At 38.0% G+C, this 21,914-nt stretch overlaps 2 protein-coding genes across 3 annotated transcripts; both read right to left on the reverse strand.

Moving 5' to 3' along the window:
* Positions 1-15,360: 15,360 nt before the first annotated feature.
* Positions 15,361-17,634, reverse strand: LOC111896898 (uncharacterized protein C24B11.05). 2 transcript variants are annotated; one of them, XM_023892864.3, is made up of 8 exons: positions 17,564-17,634; positions 17,248-17,333; positions 17,067-17,132; positions 16,872-16,969; positions 16,580-16,705; positions 16,058-16,312; positions 15,839-15,904; positions 15,361-15,640 (listed from the first exon to the last, which is right to left on the reverse strand). In XM_023892864.3, exons 2-8 carry the CDS (start codon positions 17,297-17,299, stop codon positions 15,482-15,484), a joined length of 822 nt encoding a protein of 273 aa, XP_023748632.1. In that variant the 5' UTR covers positions 17,300-17,333; positions 17,564-17,634; the 3' UTR covers positions 15,361-15,481. The 2 variants fall into 2 exon arrangements, with proteins under 2 accessions (XP_023748632.1, XP_023748633.1); XM_023892865.3 differs by having other exon boundaries at positions 17,525-17,571.
* A 1,579-nt stretch (positions 17,635-19,213) lies between these two features.
* On the reverse strand, positions 19,214-21,660 carry LOC111896895 (uncharacterized). Its single transcript, XM_023892862.3, has 7 exons — positions 21,402-21,660; positions 20,657-21,153; positions 20,381-20,433; positions 20,199-20,263; positions 20,033-20,111; positions 19,605-19,937; positions 19,214-19,518 (listed from the first exon to the last, which is right to left on the reverse strand). The coding sequence occupies exons 2-7, from the start codon at positions 21,088-21,090 to the stop codon at positions 19,364-19,366; spliced, it is 1,119 nt and encodes a 372-aa protein (XP_023748630.1). The 5' UTR covers positions 21,091-21,153; positions 21,402-21,660; the 3' UTR covers positions 19,214-19,363.
* Between the last annotated feature and the right edge of the window lie 254 nt (positions 21,661-21,914).

Below are 21,914 nucleotides of genomic sequence, written 5' to 3' on the forward strand. Positions count from 1 at the left end.
TTTCCTTGTTCCTCAAGGTCTTGGTCTTCCGGTCCAGAATTGCGACCGGTCTCTCAATATAATTCAGGCTGCTATCAATCTGAATATCCTCTAAGGGAACGACTGTTGACTCATCCACCAGACACTTTCTCAACTGAGACACATGGAAAGTGTTGTGGATCTGACTAAGCTCCTCAGGAAGATCTAACCGATAAGCAACCCGACCCACCCGGGCCAAAACCCTGAAAGGACCAATAAATCTGGGGCCCAACTTGCCCCTCTTCCGGAACCTGATGACACCCTTCCAAGGTGAGACTTTCAGAAGGACCATATCCGCCACCTGGAACTCCAAGTCCGAACGCCTCCTATCGGCGTAGCTCTTCTGCCGACTCTGAGCAGTCTGCAGTCTACTACGGACCTGCTGGATCAACTCAGTCATCTTGAGCACCACCTCTGTGCTCCCAATGACTCGCTGACCGACCTCGCCCCAACAAATCGGGGTCCTACACTTCCTCCCATACAGCATCTCAAAGGGAGGTCGATCAATGCTCGCATGATAACTGTTGTTATACGAGAATTCCGCTAACGGAAGATACGCATCCCAACTGCCACCGAAATCTAGGACACATGCCCTAAGCATGTCCTCGAGAGTCTGAATCGTCCTCTCGCTCTGCCCGTCTGTCTGAGGGTGGAAAGCGGTGCTGAAATGGAGACGAGTACCCATCTCGTCGTGGAACCGCTTCCAAAATATGGATGTGAAACGGACATCTCGGTCAGACACCACTGATATCGACACTCCATGACGTGCCACAATCTCACGCACATAAATATCGGCTAACTTCTCCGCCGATATACTCTCCTGGATCGGGATAAAATGGGCACTCTTCGTCAACCGATCCACTACTACCCATATCGAATCCACCCCACGTGCGGTCCGGGGAAGCTTGGTGACAAAATCCATGGTAATGTCCTCCCATTTCCACACGGGAATGTCTAACGGCTGCATCCTGCCGTGAGGTCTCTGGTGCTCCGCCTTGACCTTCCGGCAGGTCAGGCATCTCTCGACGTACCAGGCGACGTCCCGCTTCATGCAGGGCCACCAATAATCAGGTCGAAGATCCCGATACATCTTTGTCGCTCCTGGGTGGATAGAAAATTGAGACTTATGAGCCTCGTCCATCAATACCTGCCGTACTCCACCCCAGTACGGTACCCATACCCTACCATGAAGCGTCAACAAACCCCGACTGTCGTAATCAAATGAAGCTACTCGGCCCACTATCCTCTCACACTTCTGCCTCTCCTCCTTGAGGCCCTCCATCTGAGCCTCCTTGATCCGCTCCAACAGTGGAGTGATCACTGTCATCCTCATACACAGATCCCTGATAGGGGCCGCCGACACCTTGCGGCTTAGGGCGTTGGCCTTCCCTGGATGATAAAGGATCTCACAGTCATAGTCCTTCAGCACGTCCAACCACCTCCTCTGCCTCATGTTCAAACTCGGCTGATCCATAAGATATCTCAAACTCTTGTGATCCGTGTATATAGTACAACGGACCCCATAAAGGTAATGCCTCCAAATCTTGAGGGCAAACACAACTGCCCCCAGCTCCAAATCATGGGTAGGATAATTAGCCTCGTGAGGCTTCAACTGTCTCGAGGCATAAGCTATCACATGGCCTCGCTGCATCAGAACTGCTCCCAAACCTGTGATCGAGGCATCACAATAGACTACAAAGTCCTCTACTCCCTCTGGCAAGGTAAGGATCGGAGCCTCGCACAATCTCTGCCTGAGGGTCTCGAATGCTGTCTGCTGCTCCGGACCCCAACGAAATACCACTGACTTCTTGGTCAGTCGGGTGAGCGGCACTGCTATCTTGGAGAAATCCTGAATAAATCTCCGATAATACCCTGCCAACCCTAGGAAGCTCCGAATCTCAGATGGAGACTTCGGGACCTCCCACTGCATCACGGCCTCTATCTTGGCCGGATCTACCAGAATACCCTTCTGGTTGACGAGGTGACCAAGGAACTGCACCTCGCGCAACCAGAACTCACATTTGGAGAACTTTGCGAAAAGTCTCTCCCTCCTCAAAACCTCCAGCACCTCCCGCAGGTGCTCCTCGTGCTGCTCCTGCGTCTTGGAATATACCAAGATGTCATCAATGAACACTATCACTGACCGATCCAGCATCGGTCTACACACGCGGTTCATGAGATCCATGAACGCGGCTGGAGCATTGGTGAGCCCAAATGGCATCACCACAAACTCGTAATGACCATACCTGGTCCGGAAAGCAGTCTTCTGTACATCCTCATCTCTAACCCGCATCTGATGATATTAGGAGCGTAGATCGATCTTGGAGAACCAAGACGCTCCCTGAAGCTGATCAAACAAATCATCTATCCTCGGGAGTGGGTAACGGTTCTTCACCGTTACCTTATTCAACTCCCGATAATCAATACACATACGATGCGACCCATCCTTCTTTCTCACAAACAGGACCGGCGCTCCCCAAGGCGAACTGCTCGGCCGAATGAAACCCTTGTCTAACAGCTCCTGCAGCTGTGTAGACAACTCCTGCATCTCAGGGGGAGCTAGTCGATACGGTGCCCTGGCTATCGGGGCCGCACCAGGAATGAGGTCGATCCTGAACTCAACCTATCTCTCAGGAGGTATCCCCGGCAAATCCTCGGGAAACACGTCCGGGTAGTCTCGAACAATAGGAACATCATCCACTGTCGACTTGCCCTTCTCCCGGGCATCCAAAACGTAAGCTACAAAACCGGCGCAATCCTGCTGAACATAGCGCCTCGCCCTTGCGGCGGAACAAAAGGTCGGTCCTCGATGTGGCCTCTCTCCCTGAATCACCAACTCTCCCCCACTGGGAGTGCGAACCCTCACTAGCTGAAGCTCACAATCAATCACCGCCCCATTGGGGCTTAGCCAATCCATACCCACAATAACCTTATTCCCTCGCAGGGGAATAGGTACCAGATCCACTGAAAACTGCTCATCAAATAACTGAAGAGAACACCCTTTGTGCACTCTTCCGACTCTCACGGTCCTATCATCCGCTATCTCAACCTCTAATGGACAATCCAGCTCCCCTGGAGCTCTACTGAACCTCTTGCTAAGCGCAAGAGATACGAATGATCGGGTAGCCCCCGAATCGAATAATACCAAAGCAGAAATGCCGTTCACAGAGAACGACCCTGAATAAAACATATAATCATAAGCAACATTTAATCAATAATGATAAAGAGATAAAAGGGGAGATACATACCCGTCACCACATCAGGAGTCGCTCGCGCCTCCTCTGCTGTCATCTGAAACGCCCTACTCTTTGCCACTGGCGCCTATCCTCGGCCCTGCCGGCCATCTGTAATCCTCAAGGTAGCAGGGGCAGGTGCAGCCACCTTCCCCGCTGAAGCTAGACTCGGACACTGGGACTTTTTATGTCCCCTCTGATTGCACTGAAAGCAAATCAGATCTGATGCTGCGACGGCAGTAGCAGGGGCCGTACAATCCCTACTCAAATGCCCAATCCGACCGCACTTGTAGCAACCGGAACTCCCTGCCTTGCACGCTCCCTCGTGCAATCTCCCACACTTGCCACATCGACCGTGGCTCTGCTGACTCCTAGATCTGTGATCCGAAACCTTGGGCTTTTTGCCCGAACCGCCTGAACCCGAAACCGCCTCCGGTTTCCTCTTCTTCTCCATTTCAAGGTCAATCTCCCTCTCCCGAGCTCTAGCAATCATATCTTCCAGCGTTTTACAGCTGGACCGGCTCACAAACTGGCGGATATCGCTCCGCAACATCTCATGATAACGGGCCTTCTTCATTTCCTCATCAGCTACATACTGAGGAACGAGAAGAGCCCTCTCCCTGAACTTGACGGTGATCTCCGCCACTGTCTCTGTAGTCTGGGTGAGGTCCTGAAACTCCCTAGCTAGCTGTTGCACCTCAATGACCGGTGCAAACTCCGCCCTGAACCTGGTAGAGAAACCAGCCCAGGTCATGGCGTCCAATGCTGCGTCATCCCCAATGGCATGCCCGACCTCCTCCCACCAATCTCGTGCCCTGTCCTTCAGAAGACAGGACGCCAATCTGACCTTGTCCCCCTCGGGACATCTGCTAGTACGGAAAGCGTTGGCCACATCTGCCAACCATCTGGTGCTCGCTATGGGGTCCCGCGCCCCATGATAGTCCGGAGCTCCACATGCCCTGAACTCCCTGAAGGTAAGGGTGCGCGACCCCATCATGGCCGCCATCTCGGCACGGAAGGTGCCCAGTCTCTCATCCATCAGCTCTAGAATCCCCTCCTTGATCGAACCGAAGATCACAGGAGTCTGCTCTATAATGATGCGCGTAATCTCCGAAGAAAGAAACTATCGGGTCTGCTCATCCATGCGCTCATCCCCCGAGCCTGAACCTGATCCCTCCCCGGCACCTCCGCTGCCGGCTGCTGGTCTCGAACGCAAAACCACCATTCTGAAACGCATCACAACTATATCAGAAAACAGAAATATCCCAAGGGATTATTGATACTACAACTAGCTTCCTAGTCTTGTCTCAACCTTTCTTGATTCGAGTACGGATCCTCTGTTTCCGGTAGTACGGGCCCATACTACCTTCCACATCTATCCGTACTTTCTTCAAGAACTGCCTTGACTCCACCAAGTTACTTCTACTACTACTGATCTCTACTACTCTCATCCCAGGCTTGCCCTAGGGAAACCTCAAACTCAACTCAACTAGTCCTCAGCTGCTGAAGGTCTCCTTATAATGCTAATTAACCACCACCTGAACACCATCACATGTGACGAAGATCAGATAATCCTTCAAGTAAAAGACCCGTCCCTATAACGGTTGGACTCAAACAAGAGCTGCGCAATAGGGTCAGTTCCAGCACTCTGGGATTATTCGACCTTGATCACATGTGGCGTAACGTGTTCACCTAATGGCTAACTTCCATCACTCAGAACTCCCACAAAGCACGTAGCAAGCAGCATTCGGATAAAGGAAACATACTCAAGCAAAACTATTCTCAAACGAGAAACTGATCTAGCATACAGTGCTAAGCTCATACTATCAGGCATAACCTAAACAGGCTATCCTATTGCTGTCTACTCAATACTAGCATGCAATACTCATAAAGCTGTAACACATAAAGCAGGCACATAAGGCATCCTCCTAGATCCTTAGTCCTATACTAGCATGCTGTTCTACTGAAACTAAAACTGAACAAATAACTTGTATGGGTAATTTGGGAGTACTTACTTGAGCTCGGCTGATCGCATGCACCACACCCTTATCTTGTAAAAAAAATTTCTTTCTTTCTAAGTGCTTTCAAAATTCTTTTAGAAAACATTTTCCTTTTAAAATCTTTTTATTTCCCCTTAGTTTGAGTTCAGATACACCCGGAAGTGTATCCGAATCCCTCAAACCAGGGCTCTGATACCAACTTGAAACGACCCAAAAATTTTGTTTTTCAACATAACCAAAAACCATAATCTGAGTGTCATATCATAAACCATACATGATGTATCTCAAAATCATAATAAAAACACTATGCGGAAAACTGTATCATATCCGTATGTAAAAATCAAGAACCAATCAACTCCCAGGATAAAAGCTGAAGCTGTGGTGTGTGCGATGCCATCATCCCGAGCTCCTCTCTCTACAAGCGGAAGTACCTGAAACAAAACTGAAACTGTAAGCACGAAGCTTAGTGAGCTCCCCCAAACTACCACATACCATACATATAAATCACATACTGGGCCTGGCCCACTGCATCAAACCGAGGTCTGGAACTAGCTGCATCGGACCGAAGTCCGGAACTGACCGGGACCTTGTCCCCTGCATCGGACCAAATTCCGGAACTAACTGCATCGGACCGGAGTCCGGAACTGACTGCATCGGACCGAAGTCCGGAACTAACTGCATCGGACCGAAGTCCGGAACTGACTGCATCGGACCGAAGTCCAGAACTAACTGCATCGGACCGAAGTCCGGAACTGACTGCATCGGACCGAAGTCCGGAACACATAACACAAATACGCTTGAATCACAAAGACGTCAAGCCAGCTAGCTACTACATCAAACTAAAGACCAGACTACTGATAACTACACGGGCCGACATTGTGGCCGTAGACCCGATCCTACTGAAGGGAGACTCACCTCGTGAACTGGCTGCTGAGTGAATAGCTCTGAGGGCTAACTGCTGCTGCTCCGGTATCTCCCCGGCTACAAGACCATAAACATACTCAATCAAATACTAAACACTGCACTGGGTAAAATGACTCTTTTACCCCAGATCAAAGTCAACTCTCTTTGGGCTGACTCGCCGAGTTGGGTCACCCAACTCGCCGAGTCCTACTCTCACTTCTCAGTTCTACACGCTGCTACTCGTCGAGTGAGGCATCGACTCGACGAGTACCCTCTTGATCCAAGAACTCAGACAATCTTCATCCGACTCGCCGAGCCGTATGAACAAACTCGACGAGTTGTTCATGATCCTAAGAAGATTGTCTTGGACTCGCCGAGTTGTATGAACAACTCGCCTAGTCCCTCCATCACTGAGTCTACCCTCAACTCGCTGAGTCCGCTCTCTAACCCACTGGATTCACTCGACACTGATCAAAATGAAGGACTCGGGAACTCGCGACCCAACTCGCCGAGTCGTTCTTCCCGACTCGCCGAGTTGCCGCCATGCAACTGATTTTTACTCGATTTTGTTTGAATCCAACACATACAATTGATAGATCTGAGTCCATTAAGCTGATTTACCACGTAAAGTTTCCAACTTTACGTGCACAACCTCATGAATAAGGGAAATAAGGCTAAAGGATGCATAAAATGGGTAGATCTATGATTAATATGCAAAGTAACTCCAAAAAGACAGTAGATCTGGGCTCTACAACACCCCATCATTCAGATCTAAAGATATCTCGACTTATTAAGGCATTCATGCAAACATAAGGCTTGGAACAAGCATCAACTAGCTCTTAGGAGAGCCCTAATGGAAGTTTAAAGCATATAACAAGAGGGAACTCCGAAAATACCTCAAATAACTCAGATTTGCCCTTGGATCTTTGCACTCCAACTCTTCTCCTTGCTTCTTTCTTCTTCTCCTTCTTCACACCTTCACAAAATGGCACAAAACACTTAGCTCACACAAGGGTGGATTAGGGTTCTTTCTCACAGTGTTCTCAGGGTGAGGGAGGCGAGAATGGGGCTATAAGGTGGTTTAAATAGTGGGCAACCCGGGGATTTAGGGTTTCACCCAGACGGATGGACTCGCCGAGTCCAGGATATGGACTCGCCGAGTCCCCGGCTCACGCGTGCTCGCAGCCGCGACCCTACTCGGCGAGTCAGGCTATGAACTCGCCGAGTCCCTCTTGCAAAACTCACAACAATTACCAATGAATTAACATACCGGGAACGGGTCGTTACAATATGTGTGGGGGGGGGGGAGGGTTCATGCGAAAATGCAAATATTTTGCAAAAACGCGAAAACAAGAGAAAACTATGAGATTGTGCCACCTCAACCTTATATTTTGGACAATAATTCATCCAAACTTCGAACTACATGATGATAATCGATGATATTTGAGAAATTGTTTCATATTAGCAAAACATGATTTTTGACATTTTTATTATGAAAACATGAATTTAACAGTGGTTAAGGACATGAAAAAAAATAGTTGTTAAAACCGTCTTTAAATCTATATTATCATAGCACAATCCAATGTAAACTTATTACCTTTAATTTATTGCTAATAAATTTAATTTTTATAGTACTTGTGTTTGATTCTCATAAGATAAAATATGTTTTTGTGTTTTCGCAAGATATTTATATTTTCGCATGAACCTACTTGTGTGTGGGGGTATATATGTATATATATATATATATATATATATATATATATAGAGAGAGAGAGAGAGAGAGAGAGAGCTTTTTCAAAAAACAATGTTTATTTATTGTTAAAAATGATTAGATGTCAATGTTTAGACAAAAATAGTATATTAGGGTGTATATATACAACAACATCCACCAAATGGCTTCTAGCCTAACGGTATCAGGTGGTGCCCTTCCTTCTTGAGGTCGAGTGTTCAAGTCTCGTGGTGGACATAGGTGGAATTAGGTGTTCGTTTAGGAGTAGATTATAATATTTGTATTTGCCAGTTGAAAAAAAAATGTACAACAACATCCTTGTGTAAGACCAGGGGGAGTGGACTCGACAATGGCTCGACAATGGTGACATGGACTCGGCGAATATCGGCTCGTAAATTCATCATGTTGTGCTTGAAAGGGCAAGTCGATAATGGCACGTCGAGCTTTCTTCTTCTTCCTCTCATCTTCACTCTTTCTTCTCCCTCACTTGGTAGCCCACGCCATCTTTTCTTCTTTCTCACTTCTTCCCCCTATCTTCCTTGCTATGGCTGAGGTGGAGCTCGACAAAAGCAACATGAGTCCCTCCAGCCTAAGGCCCTGTTTGTTTACCACTTAATACCTCTTAATAAGAGATAGATTTGAATCTATAAGATTAAGAGTGTTTGTTTACCACTTAATATATCGTCTGAATCTGAAAAACACCACTTACCGAATCAGATTTAAAAACTCATCTGAAAAAAAAGAGACGCTTTTATCCTAACCTAAACCCACGCATCCTTTTCTTTCTCGCTTTTTTTTTCTGCTCGCTCTCTACCTTTTCCATCTACAGTAGATCGCTCATCCCCATTGTATCTCTCCGGCCGTCGTCACCCTGCCTCTCCTTCGGCGTTATCGTCCTTCAGCAACAAAGCAGGTTCATGCTTCATTCTTCAGGAATCATTGTTTCTCCTCTTTCTTCTCTTGTTTTTTTTGCTCGCTCACTACCTTCGCCATCTACGTGTTGATTTGTTGATTTTCTGCAATATATGTTTTGATTTGCTGAAATAATACTCTAAAAAATGTGTTGATTTCTTGCTGGAAAAGCTAATAGGTGTCGTTTTTGTGTTGTTTTTGCTGCTTTTTGTGTTGTTTAACTGAAAATATGGAAGAAGAATGAAGTTTTTTTTAGATTTAGAGGCTGTTTGTGCTGTTATGTGCTCATTTGTGCTGATTTTTGCTGTTATGTGTTGATTATGTGCCGATTTTTGCTGTTTATGTGTTAATTTTTGTTGTTATGTGTTGATTTATATTGTTATGTGCTGATTTGTAATATTATGTGTTGATTTGTGTTGTTATATGCTGATTTGTTATTGAAATTATACTATACATGTCACAAAAGAAGCCTAGGATTAGTTGGAAGGTAGAAGCTATTGAAAGAGCTTTTCTGAAAGCATGTTGGCAAGAAATTACGGTTAATGGTCAGGAAGGGGTAGTTTGAAAGCACTCTCTTGGAGGATTATAGCTGAAAAATTAGCAAACTAACATAATTTTTTTTGGACCAAAAGCAAATGAAGAATCGCTACGATTACTTAAAGTCAAAGTTTTCAGCTTGGTTGAAGTTAAAAAACAAAATCGGGAATGTTTGTAATCCCGTAACCAACAGCTTTAATCTTTCAGAAGAAGAATGGCAACTAGAAATCAAGGTATTTTGTATTTTTATTTATAAAAATTATTATTAGGCTTTAATAATCTAATATAAAAATTTTCAAGCAGTCGAACAAACATGTTGAAACTTTGAGAAGATCGCCACTTTCCTTCCCCGACCTTTGTACACAATTGTTTGAAGGCGTGACTGCGACAAACATTCATAGTTAGGGACCAACTTCTACCCTTCCCCGTCCTACTCAAGAGTCAAGCCACTATAGTTTGCATGACTTTGATGACATCGATTACACTCAACAAGAAACTGCAGGTCTCAGTGACGAGTTATTCGCTCAATCAAAAAAACAAAAGACTATAGATACGGCAAAGAGTCAAAATAAAAGTAAATATAAGGGTAAAGATGCATCGAATTCAAGATTGCTTAAAATCGGGGAAGATATTGCCACAATTGCTAAAATATTTGTGGAAAAGCATGCTTCTTCAAATTTGGATGCGTGTATGGAAAAGTTAGAGAAGTTAGGATGGGGAATATTTGATCCAAGATACACTACTGTTGTTGCTCTTTTTGGTGAAGGTGCGGATAAGAGGCACGTGTGGTTAACCATTGATCCAACTATTTGTGAGAATTGGGTCAAGACTGTTGGAGCACATTATGGAATGTTTCGCTAAGTAGATGTTTTGAATGTTTTGATGTTTTTTTGGATAACTAGATGTTTGGTTTGAACTAGATGGTTTTTTTGGATTACTTGATGTTTGGTTTGATCTAGATGGGTTTTTTGGATTACTTGATCTTTGGTTTGAACTAGATTTTCATATGACATGAATGACTTGATGGAACTCGTGTACATGCAGTCGTGCCTGCTAATCAACAAACTCGCTACAGGGGAAGAGGAAAAGGTGAATGCTTTCAAAAAAATTTAGGAATTTGTGATTTTGATATGATATCCACATTCGTATAGGCCGGTTGGGAGGGTATAACACATGATTCGCGAGTTTTGAAAGAAGTTGCATGTAACCCGACTTCAGGCTTTCCGTTCCCTCCTCCAGGTTTGTAATTCTTTTTAAATTTATTCTAAAATACGATTTTAAATTTCTATATATAATACTTCCTTCACTCATGTGTATAGATAAATATTACCTTTGCGATGTTGCATACACCAACACTCGTGGATTTATGACTCCTTACCGCAACATGAGGTATTGGTTAGCCGATTATCAACGGCGACGTGCGTTAACTAAGGAATAAAAAATTCAATCATGCACATGCGCAACTCAGAAATGTTATTGAACGTGCTTACGGTGTTTTGAAGGTGAGATTCCCAATCCTAAAGCAAATGACTTCTTTTCCTTTTTCAATGCAAAGAGATATAGTCGTTGCTTGTTTTGCAATCCACAATTTCATAAGGAAATGCGGTATTCATGATGAGTTGTTTACGGCGTTCGAGGAGAACAATGCTCAAGCACAAGGGGGAGAGAATGATAGCCAAAATGTACACAATATGAAATGAGGTTCACAAGGCAATGAATACATGCATAATTTGTGTGACCAGATTGCGAATCAATTGGGGTTAAATTAATTTTGTATGATTTTATTTGGATTTTAGTATGATTTTGTGGATTTAAAAATATTTATGTTTGATTTGGATTTGTGTTTAATTTTGATTTATGCTAAATTTGGATTTTATATTTTGTTTATATTTTTTTAGTACATATTTAAGAAATTTATTAGGTTAATTTCTAAACAAACTGTTGAATTCAATAAAAAAATAAAACCGTAGGGTAAAATGATCATTTTAATAATTCAGGACAGCAATTCAGAAGACCCAACCAAATAGCATGTTAAGCATACAACTCTTAAAATTTCAGACCCTCTTAAAAATTCAAACCTCTTAAAATTCATATCTTAAAAATTTAAACAGCCCCTAAATAAACTAGTCATAGTGAAATTGCTTTCTCGATGGTCCCATTACACTTATTTTTTTTATTATTTATTTATTTATTTATTTATTTTTGAAGAAAGTTCTAGTTTGCGATGATAGTAGTTGTGGAATTGTTCTATTGTGAAGTTGTCCAGATAATTGCAAAATTGTTCACAATTTCTAAATTTTTATGCAGTTGTTTTTTTGCCGGTGAATGGTAATTAATTAGCACTTTGTAACCAAAAATGGTGTGACACCTGGTTCACTTTAACACAGCCAACTAAGGAACATGTATATGATTATAAATGGTCCACTTTATCCTGTTTCTGTTGTGGAAAGCATATTCATATATTTAAAGACCATTCTATAAACCTGTCATGCCTTCGCATTTTGACACATATAAATTAAAAGAAGTTTGAGATAATATGTCTTGGGTTAAGTGTCTCATCGTCATCCACATTTGAACTTGTCTCCACTCTTTTTTAACTTTTCAAGAGAATAAATTAAGATATGATGCACTAAAAAGTGGTTGCCAAATGTCAGAAAGTGTTGGTAAATTGGTAATTGGGACCCAAATTGGTTGGTGTGTCTTAAAGATTAGTTGACATGTGTTTTAAAGTCGAAATATTCAATTAACATGGATTGAATTTATGATGCCTGTGTGTTCGTGAGTGGGTCAAAGTTTTAAGGTGCATGTTTTGTGTCTAAGAATCCTAAATATGATCACTCTTTAGGCCTGTTTCTTGTAGATCTATACGGTCTAGGTTTTTTCTTTCGACACGATCTGAGTCCGTTGGATCATCATATTTGATTAGAGTTGTTTGCACGTGAGATTCGGTGAGTGCTCCAAAAAAAGTTACCAGTTGGGTCCTTTTCACCACGTATTTGTCTTTCTCCTCTCCTTGCCCCCGGTTGTATTTGTCCTTTTCACCATGTATTTTGTGTGTAAGAATCCAAATTATGATCCAGGTTTTTTTCTGACTCGGTCCGAGTCAGTTGGATCATCTTGTTTTATTAGGGTTGTTTGCACATCATATACGATCCAGTGCTCCAAGAAAAGCTACCAATTTGGTCCTTTTCACCACGTATTTGTCTTTCTCCTCTCCTTGCCCCTGGACGTGACTTCTCTTTCAATCCACGCACAACTTCTCCTTCCACCACCACCACCGGTCCTCTTCATCTTCAATCGATTCATTCGAAATCGATTTTGAAAGCGAGTACAAAGCGGCCTATTCAAGTAATCGAGCAATGAATTCTCGTTATTATGTCTAGAAAATAATAAAAGAGAACATCTTCGATACAAAAGGTAAAGGAGAACCACAACATCTTCTCCCTTCCTTGTTGACTCGTCATTCCCCTGTCGACAAACCTTTGTAATTTTCAGTAGTCATCTTTCTCAACTTGTTCATTATGTATCATCGCTGTCGACAAGCCTTTGTAATTTTCAATAGTCATCTTTCTCAACTTGTTCATTATGTATCATCGCTGCTTCAGGTCTCTCTGTCTTCTTGTTGGCAGTTAACTATGAAGGGACATTCTTACAATTTAGTTTCACGTGTTGTTAAACAATTTTATAATCATAAATCAACATATCATCATATCATATCATATTATATTATAAAATAAACATTTTTTGTAGCACCATATGGATTTGAAACCTCCATAACTTTTTCTTTTTCATCTTAATATAAGTAATATTTTAATATAAAATATGTTATTAAATGCAAAATATTATCTTATTATTAGTAGATTTTTAACATGATTATTATAATACACTTATTTTTTCATTTAAATATTATGTTACATCTAAAACATAAATCAAACTTTACATAAACTTAAAAATATATAAATTCAGACACTATTTATCAAAATAATTAAAAATATTTAAATATTGTAAATATAGAACGAACAAGTCAAATTAAACAAACAAAATCAAAAAATTATTTTTTATTATAATTCATTTTCTTTCAAATAAACGGTTTTTAATTAATTAACCGTAATAATTACATTGCATTAACTTATAAATAATGGTTCATATATCAGTTAACCATCGTCATCGAAATTAAAATAAATCAGTAGATAAGTAAATTTTAAATTAATCAGTCATAACATTAAATTGTAATACTAAATCGAAAACCATGTTTAGTTTTATTTAAATGCAAAATGCGGGTAGATGCTATCGAATGATATTATTTTTGCTAGATGTATATTCTATATAATATGGTTCAAAATAATTACAAATTTATATATCAATTTAATATAAGATTTATACTTAATATCATATTACTATCAACAGGTATATATATATATATATATATATATATATATATATATATATATATATATATATATATATATATATATATATATATATATATATATATATATATATAGTCTAGGCAATTCTTAGATGCTCCCTAGTTACATCATAATCATTTGTTTATTTTGTTAATGGGTGATTGAATTTTGTTTATTTCAATTACTTTTGCTAATTAATTCTTAGCGTTTGAAATTGAAACCTTAGAAAAACATGAATGAAAGTCGAAATCCTTTAGATTTTATATACATTTAAAGTAAAAATTCTTTTGAAATTGAAACCTTAGAAAAGCATGGATGAAATTGCAATTTTTATATACCCATAGGAGTATAGTCCAAGAGCTCCTTAAATATAATGTAAGCTGATATAAAAATATAATGTTATAAATTAAATTGTAAATCAAACGACTATTTTGTTGATAATAGTTTTGATTATCACATTACAACCAAAAAGAATGTCCCCAAAACATTTCTTGTTGCAAACTAATGTAGTTTTTTTTTTTCTCGTAACTTGATTGCTTTAACATTAGATTAGGTGAATATCCCTTCGCAGTGCAAAAAACAAAAAAAATGTGAGATTTAAATAGAAAAAAATCAAAAAATGTAAAGTAATTTATAATTTTAATCATATTTTTTCAATAACATATGTTTGTTTATATTTTAACTACAAAAATTTTATTTATATAATTTTATTTATGTGCAGTGAAGTTTACATAAAAACGATTGATAGTTGAGGATAATTTACTGCCAAGTGAATATTCTTATTTTTTTAGTAAGATTCTATAACTATAATGTTATATCTTATAACCATCTTAATTAGAAAATATTAAAATATTTAAAGAATAAATCGTATTAGAATGAATAAATAAAACAGGTCATTAATGTTTGGTTAATTCCATCTCCTTTGTTTGGATTAGAACTATTATTGGAGTCTAATTCATTGATAAATTACTGTTTCATAAAGTTGAGTTATTTTTTCATATTGATCTTTAAGATAAAATTAATAAAGGATAGAACTGTAATAATCAATAGCATGACACACATAGAACTTCTCGCTGCTACCACTTATAAGATATTGAAATTTTGATTTGAAGGACTTAGTTGCTTGTTGTTTGGGATGGAGAATTGATAAGAAAAAAAAATGTTATAATGATATAAAAATATCGAATAAGAGGCTATTTAAAAGTTTTAGTATGAAACAATTGTGTTTAATGGAATTGATATATGGGCTTAAGTGAACCAAATATGTGGGCTTGTTTAATTGGTTTAATGTCTGAAGCGTGAAACAATCTATTAATGGGCTCATATAGAGAACAAAAAAAAAAACGATTCTAACTTTATAAGGCATTGTCGTCTTAAAAAACGATAAGGAAGTTTTTTTTTTTTGTAGAATCCATCAAGTAGAAGGTATTTTGGCTTAAAAAAGATCGATTATGTGGAATGAAGAGATCGGTCAAGAAGATCGATCAACCTATAACGACGACAAGGTAGTTTAAGAAGGAACGCCAAACATGTATGTGTTTTCATCTTTAAACGTTTTGATACCACTGATTATAAAATATATAAACACAACTAACATTTAGAACACAACGAATCTTCGATGGCTTGTATGTTGCAACACCTTTATTTCGACAGTTTTCTGAGCATATTTAATATTAAGCATACAAAGTTGAAGTAAAAACTTAAACATACATATGAAGTATCGATGTAAAGTTATACATCCTAAGCTTTGACAACGGTTTCCACAGCAGTAGAATGTATCATCATTTGTTCTGTATATTCTTCTCCTTCACACTCCCATAATTCAGGCAATGCTTCTCTCATATTGTGGATGCTTCGTAAGGCATGATCTGCACCTGGCACAAGACTTGACCTTCCCACCTGTACAACTTATACTTATATCATTAATATTAGAATTACTCAAAGAACTACTTGGTTTTTTAGGTATAATTACATTAAAACTTCCATATAATGAGTTTCAATTCATATATATAAAGCCATGACCATAAAAGTGGAAGCATACATGTTTGACACATTAATGGATGAAGGTGTAGCGCAAAAAAAATGTTTACAACTTACGATGACAGTATGAAATCCAGCGGCCTTTCCAGTGGCAATGTTCCGGATACTATCATCAAAGAAAATCTGAGGGAAGATAGATAAACTAAACATTAAACAATGTTAACCTTTTTAATTATGCAATCAAGAAATATATAGTTCCCATTTTCTACATTATATATATGCTTTCTACTTCTACTTCATTTAAAGGATTAAACTTTAAGAACGAGTTTAGCTTACGGTTTTGTTAGGGTCGATATTGGCAATGATAGCAGCGGCTTGGAATGATTCAAGAGCTGGTTTGCATATGATTCGAGTTGCAGAGCTGAGCTTATTAATGTCGTCAGTTTCATTAATGCTACATTTCATTGATTGTGGTTCTTCTACTGGATTATTATTAAGCGTTTCAAAGCATATGACTCCTTCAAAGCAATCTTCTAAGCACATTCTACTCAGGACTTGAGCTGCATGCGCTTTGTCCGCATTTGTGAAAATCTGAAACAAAAAGACAAACTAATTAAAACAACTTAGTAAAATCTAATAATAGAACACTAGCTTCATATGACTTTTCATAGTCAAATGAGTATCTTATTCCAGATCCAAAATGAAATAAATTGTTTCCTTCTGATTGCAAAAATATAATGATTTTTTTAAAAGTTGAGATATATAACATGTTATATTTTTATCTTTAAAGTTGTACTTGGACATATTTTTAGTATAAGGTATTAAAAAAAAGATCATCTAGTAGCTTCTAAGGCGTACAATTTTTCGTTGTGGCATCGATAGCAAAATGTTCCTTAGCACCAGATCGGGTTTAAGAGTGTGATAAGGTAAGGTTCCATGAACTAATGCATGAAATTCATCATCATCAAACTTGTAACCAAGAGCCTGTGTCAAGAAAAAATCATGTACGATATTCAAATTAGACATAATCATAAATGCGCATATAGTACTTGAAAAAGGTACCAGAGTCAGCATTCTACTATCTTTTTACTTGAAAATATCTTTAGAGTTTTTATTTGTGAAATGTGAAGTTGTACTTGAAAATATTTACCTTGAGACCAGCCATGGTTGTCCCGTGTTCTCTATACAAGTCTAAGCACATAGTGGGGACTTCACATTCATCTATGTTCAAGTGTGTCAACATGAATTCTGGAACAAAATTTTTATATGTTATAGCCATTTACAATCAAAATTTTATAATCACATCTTATGCCATTAGATATGTATATAATGGGTTCTTGGGTACCTTCAATGTTCTTGCGACAAGCAGAATTAAGACCTAAGCTCATGGGGTATAGTGTATCATCCATATCTAAGAATGATGAACAAATTAAATCATGTTAAGCGTAATCTCTTTAACTAGTTTGAACTACATGACAAAATGCAGAAAAACAAAAAACAAGGAAATTAATTCAGTTTCAACATACCAAAAAGCAAACACTCGTACTTGACTGTTGTGGATGGTCCAACTCTTTCCATTATCAACACCAAAAAACTTTATCGTTGTGAAATTCTGTAAGGCATTAGAATCAATGGTGCGAAAATTAAACATAATATTGAAGTTGTGAAAACTGAATTCGAACTTAATTAATGATGAAAAGAAGCATACAACAATGGTACGTGTAATTAACATACTACAAACTTAATTGTCATGAATACATGAACAATAAAGTCATTTTCATTAACAGTTAAATGTATAGTTACCTAGCAAACAACTAATGTCTTATTGAGCATGTGTAGTACCTTTTCTTATCGTCTTGAATATAAGGACTCTTAAATAAACAAAATCTCCGAGATATTGGTATTCACAAACTAAGCTTATTATATATATACATCTTATAATGATGGTGACATTACCATGTTATTGGAAGTTTAGCGTTGGAATCCCACCCATGGTTTATTGGTATATACGTTGCATTAAGTATATTTCTTTGTTATCCCTGCTTTAACTCTAGCTTTATTCCATTTTCAGAATTGAACAAATTGTCATATAATATTTTATTCTAATTCTGTTTGTGTAGTAAAACATGGTTTTTATTAGTTGCAAAACCAAATATGTTTGTAGTTGCATTTATATTATCTTGATATATACAGTATAATTTTCTATTATAATTAATACCTAAGCTATGTTAATTCTACTTAATCACTTTGACTTCAATGATACAGTGTACAACCAAAACCTTGAAACCAATAAGAAAATGAGATGCGTGTGGATGTGTTATCCTACGTATGTTCCACACTTCCATTAATTATTTGTTGATATCCAACGTATGATCAGCACTTCCATTAATTATTAATTTGCTTCCAATGTTCATTGTTAATTTCCAATGGTGGGATTATCAATTATGTAGATGGGAAGAAAAATGTATCTAAAAAGCATATCTTAAGTATATTTTTGATTTGTTGTGCAATAAAGCAAAACAAAAGAGTCAAAATGAACAACACATGGTCCAATCAATTGACCTTATGTTTATAGGGGAGGATATATTTTATCATAAGGTAAACCTAACACTAAAAGAATCATGAATTTTTCTTTTATTAGGTTAGAAGGTATGGCAACAAAGTTTCTCTTCTCTCATCCATTCCTAGAGGGGGATGGTGTTCTAAAATTAAGTTTTTTATATAATCCATAGAAGTTACCATAAAATATATCTTATAAACAATATGTTCTTATATATGATTCTTTTATTTCGTATTATACGCTAATAATGACAATACTCACACAAACACAAATCGATGTTTGCATATTTTTATTTTGGATTAACCACTAACATGACTAAAAAACAGTAACGTTTCATCATTTGATCATTTATTACATGATAACTAGTTATTACATATTATTTTACGAAAAGAGAAATTAAATATTTTCCTACTTTTTGTTCCTATATATCCTCCGTATAACATTTAATGCTCATTTAATGAAATTTAATAATATTTTAGGATAGCAATATTTAATTTCTCTTACCAAAAATGATGCTTTTTGCACATAATTAATAAATAGATTTTGAAAAAAAAAATGGTTATTGTTATTTTCACATAAGAAAACATAGTCGGAAAGGGTACCAAAATAGTTATTTTCCAAACATAACCTATCTTCCGAATCTGGATATATACTCCACTTGCAACATATGCCTTCAAGATCATATCTTCAAACACATCACGATGCTTTTTCAGACTCATAAGGAAATTAAAGAGGCATATACTAAAAAAATATATTATACCATAGCTTTTCGAATGAAGTTGATAAAGATATATTAAAATACTACACAATAACTTTTTTCATGAAGTTGATAACGATATATATCTGTCCAATAAAAAAAATGATCAATAATTCATGAATGATATTGAGAAAAATATGTCAAGATAGCATTAGCAACAATACGCAGACACACATGAGTTTGAACCCTGGATCATAGAGATAAAATATCCATTTGTAATGGAATTGTATGATATAGAAATAACAAACAATTAAACGATGAGTGTGATTTCTGTATAATATTATTGAAGAAAGAGAGCATAAAAGTTTTTTTTTAATATTTTATTTTAAAGAGTGCTGATATCAACTCGGCTTCTATGGAGCTGAAAGGCTGGAGTGATCCAGCTCCCGCAGCTACACTGAATTCCTGACCAATTAAAGTAACCCAACCGCCCTTCACAGTGGCTACACCACAGCTTTCCTTCCAATGCACCTTCTTCCACTGGATCATATTTCACATTTCTTAAAAATGTAAATACGATGCTTTTAATATAATGCACAAATAGTAAGGGTCAAAGTCAGTCAAACCTGTTTTCATCCAACGAAGAGGCTCAACAAAAATGGAGGTGCATTCAAGCTCATCATATTTGTTAAAATAGTTATCACTTCTCCTTCTATGCCACTCAAAAGAACTCTCCCCTTCCCCTGGAACATGACTCACAACATTCTCCTCCAATGCAACAACTCTCCTACATTTTTTACACCGGAATGCAGACGCCGGAGTCGGAGTCGGAATCGGAATCGGAATCACTTCTTTCTGTGATGGCGTTCCGGTCCCGATAGTGACTTCTTTCTTGGACAAGCCAGGGTCAGCAGCAAACTTTGTGGTGTCGATTTTCTCTCCTCGGTTGTATGAGTCGCCTAAATACCACAAGGGCATAAACGTCAAATGTTGAGAATTACAAAATATATTTAGAAATTAAAGAATTTGGGTAAGAAAAGAGTCAAACACGCACCTAAAACCTTCAAATGGAAGCGTTTATATATAGTGGTTGAATGGTCAACCTTGAAACCCATATCTTCAAACATGCTCAACTACAAACAGAAAAAGAAATATAAAACCAGACACTCATATTGTTTATTATTATTATTATTATTAATTGTATTTAATTTTTTATTTACCTGTTCTAAAAATCCATCATTAGGGCAAACAGATTCATTGCTTTGGCGTAATGATTCAAGTGCATCTGGAGGGATATTTAGGTGGACAAAAATGGAAAGAGATATTTTATATCCAATGAAAGAAAATGTAAAATGATTAATAAATAAGACGATAAATACTGAAAAATTAGCTGTTTTCAAACCTTCTAGAGAAAGTCTTTCAGTTCTCATCAGGTATGCTGTGATGATGGCCGCACTGTAACGAACACACACTAAATAAACACAAAAATAAAACAGAGATGGATTTTTATTTATAAATGATAACTTATAACTTATAAGTCAAACATGATCAAGAAAATAAGTTTTAACACAAAGGGTATAGACATAGATACAAGAAGTATAGAGGTGTATGAACATGAAAGTGATAGATAAAATGAGAAATTAGTATTTAGTATTTAGTATGAAAGATTTTGATTTACCTTCTGGATACACCTGCAAAGCAATGAACTAAAACTGAACCCTTTTTCCTACTTTCATCAATGAAATCCAAACAAACTTCTAAAGAATCAAGCAAATTCTCGCTCTCCATGTCTCTCAATGGCACAGCCATCCTCACCAGATTCAAATCCTTTCCTGCATTCTCGAGTACATAAAGAATCTTCTTGGAGGATAATGCGGTTTTATCTGATACATCACCCTCGGAATTTTCATTTGAATCTGAATCCCCCATGTACACAGTGCGAATCTCTTTGGTAGGAACTGAGAAACTCGATTTCCATTCTGAGAAAAAGCTGATAGAAGCCGAGCTCAGAACTGATAAGATATGGGTGATTCCTTCACTGCCATTCAAAAGTACTTCTGCAGCTGCATTGATGTTGCCGATAAAGAGGTTCTCACGCACCAAGTACAACATATCATACAAAAGCGCAGTTCTTTTTTTTTTATCAACCAAGCCCTAGAATAGTTCCTCCTTCCCCTGTTTGTAGAATCACACAAAATAAATGGAAACCCGATACTTATGAACAAACTTTAATCAGTTCGAAGTAAAACATTTTGATTACTAATTGAAAAGTAACATATCAGATTGTTTGCTGATTGAAAGCATGAAACGGGGAACCAAAAATCATTCTAGCATATGGATTCACAATCAGAAACAGATGCACGCACATACAGATATAAAAGCTGATTTTTAAGATTGAAATCATAAAAGCAAGATAAAAGTACCGGAGCTGAGTAAGAATCAAGTTTTCCGGCGACTGTGGTCGGACGAAGCTGTGCGTTTTTTTTTTCTTCTTTCAGTTTACTTCGTCTTTTGGTGGCTAGGAAAGCGTGCTTATCATCATCGACTAGTTAATTACCGACGGATACGAAAGTTTATACTTTTTACCGAAAAATAAATACAAAATCGTGTATTATTTTTATCAATATACAGTAGAAATTGAAAAAGTAATTTCAATTTTTTTGAAAGGTGACGATATCATGATCATCCGCATTTTGCTTACGAACATTGGGTCAATGTCTCTTAAGGGGTGTTTGGTATAAGCCGTTGTGAACGTATGGCTTATAACCAAAGTTTCAGGCGTCGTGTGGCGGCAAGGCCAAGCCTCAAGCTTAACGAGCTATGGCGAGCTATAACGTTTTTCAAGGCGTGATGTAAGGCGGTGATTTTGTATTAATTTAAAATTATATTACCACATAAATATAAATTTATATTAAATATAACTACTTTTTAGAAGT

Source organism: Lactuca sativa, chromosome 5 (assembly GCF_002870075.4).
Source record: "Lactuca sativa cultivar Salinas chromosome 5, Lsat_Salinas_v11, whole genome shotgun sequence".
NCBI classification, from domain to species: domain Eukaryota; kingdom Viridiplantae; phylum Streptophyta; class Magnoliopsida; order Asterales; family Asteraceae; genus Lactuca; species Lactuca sativa.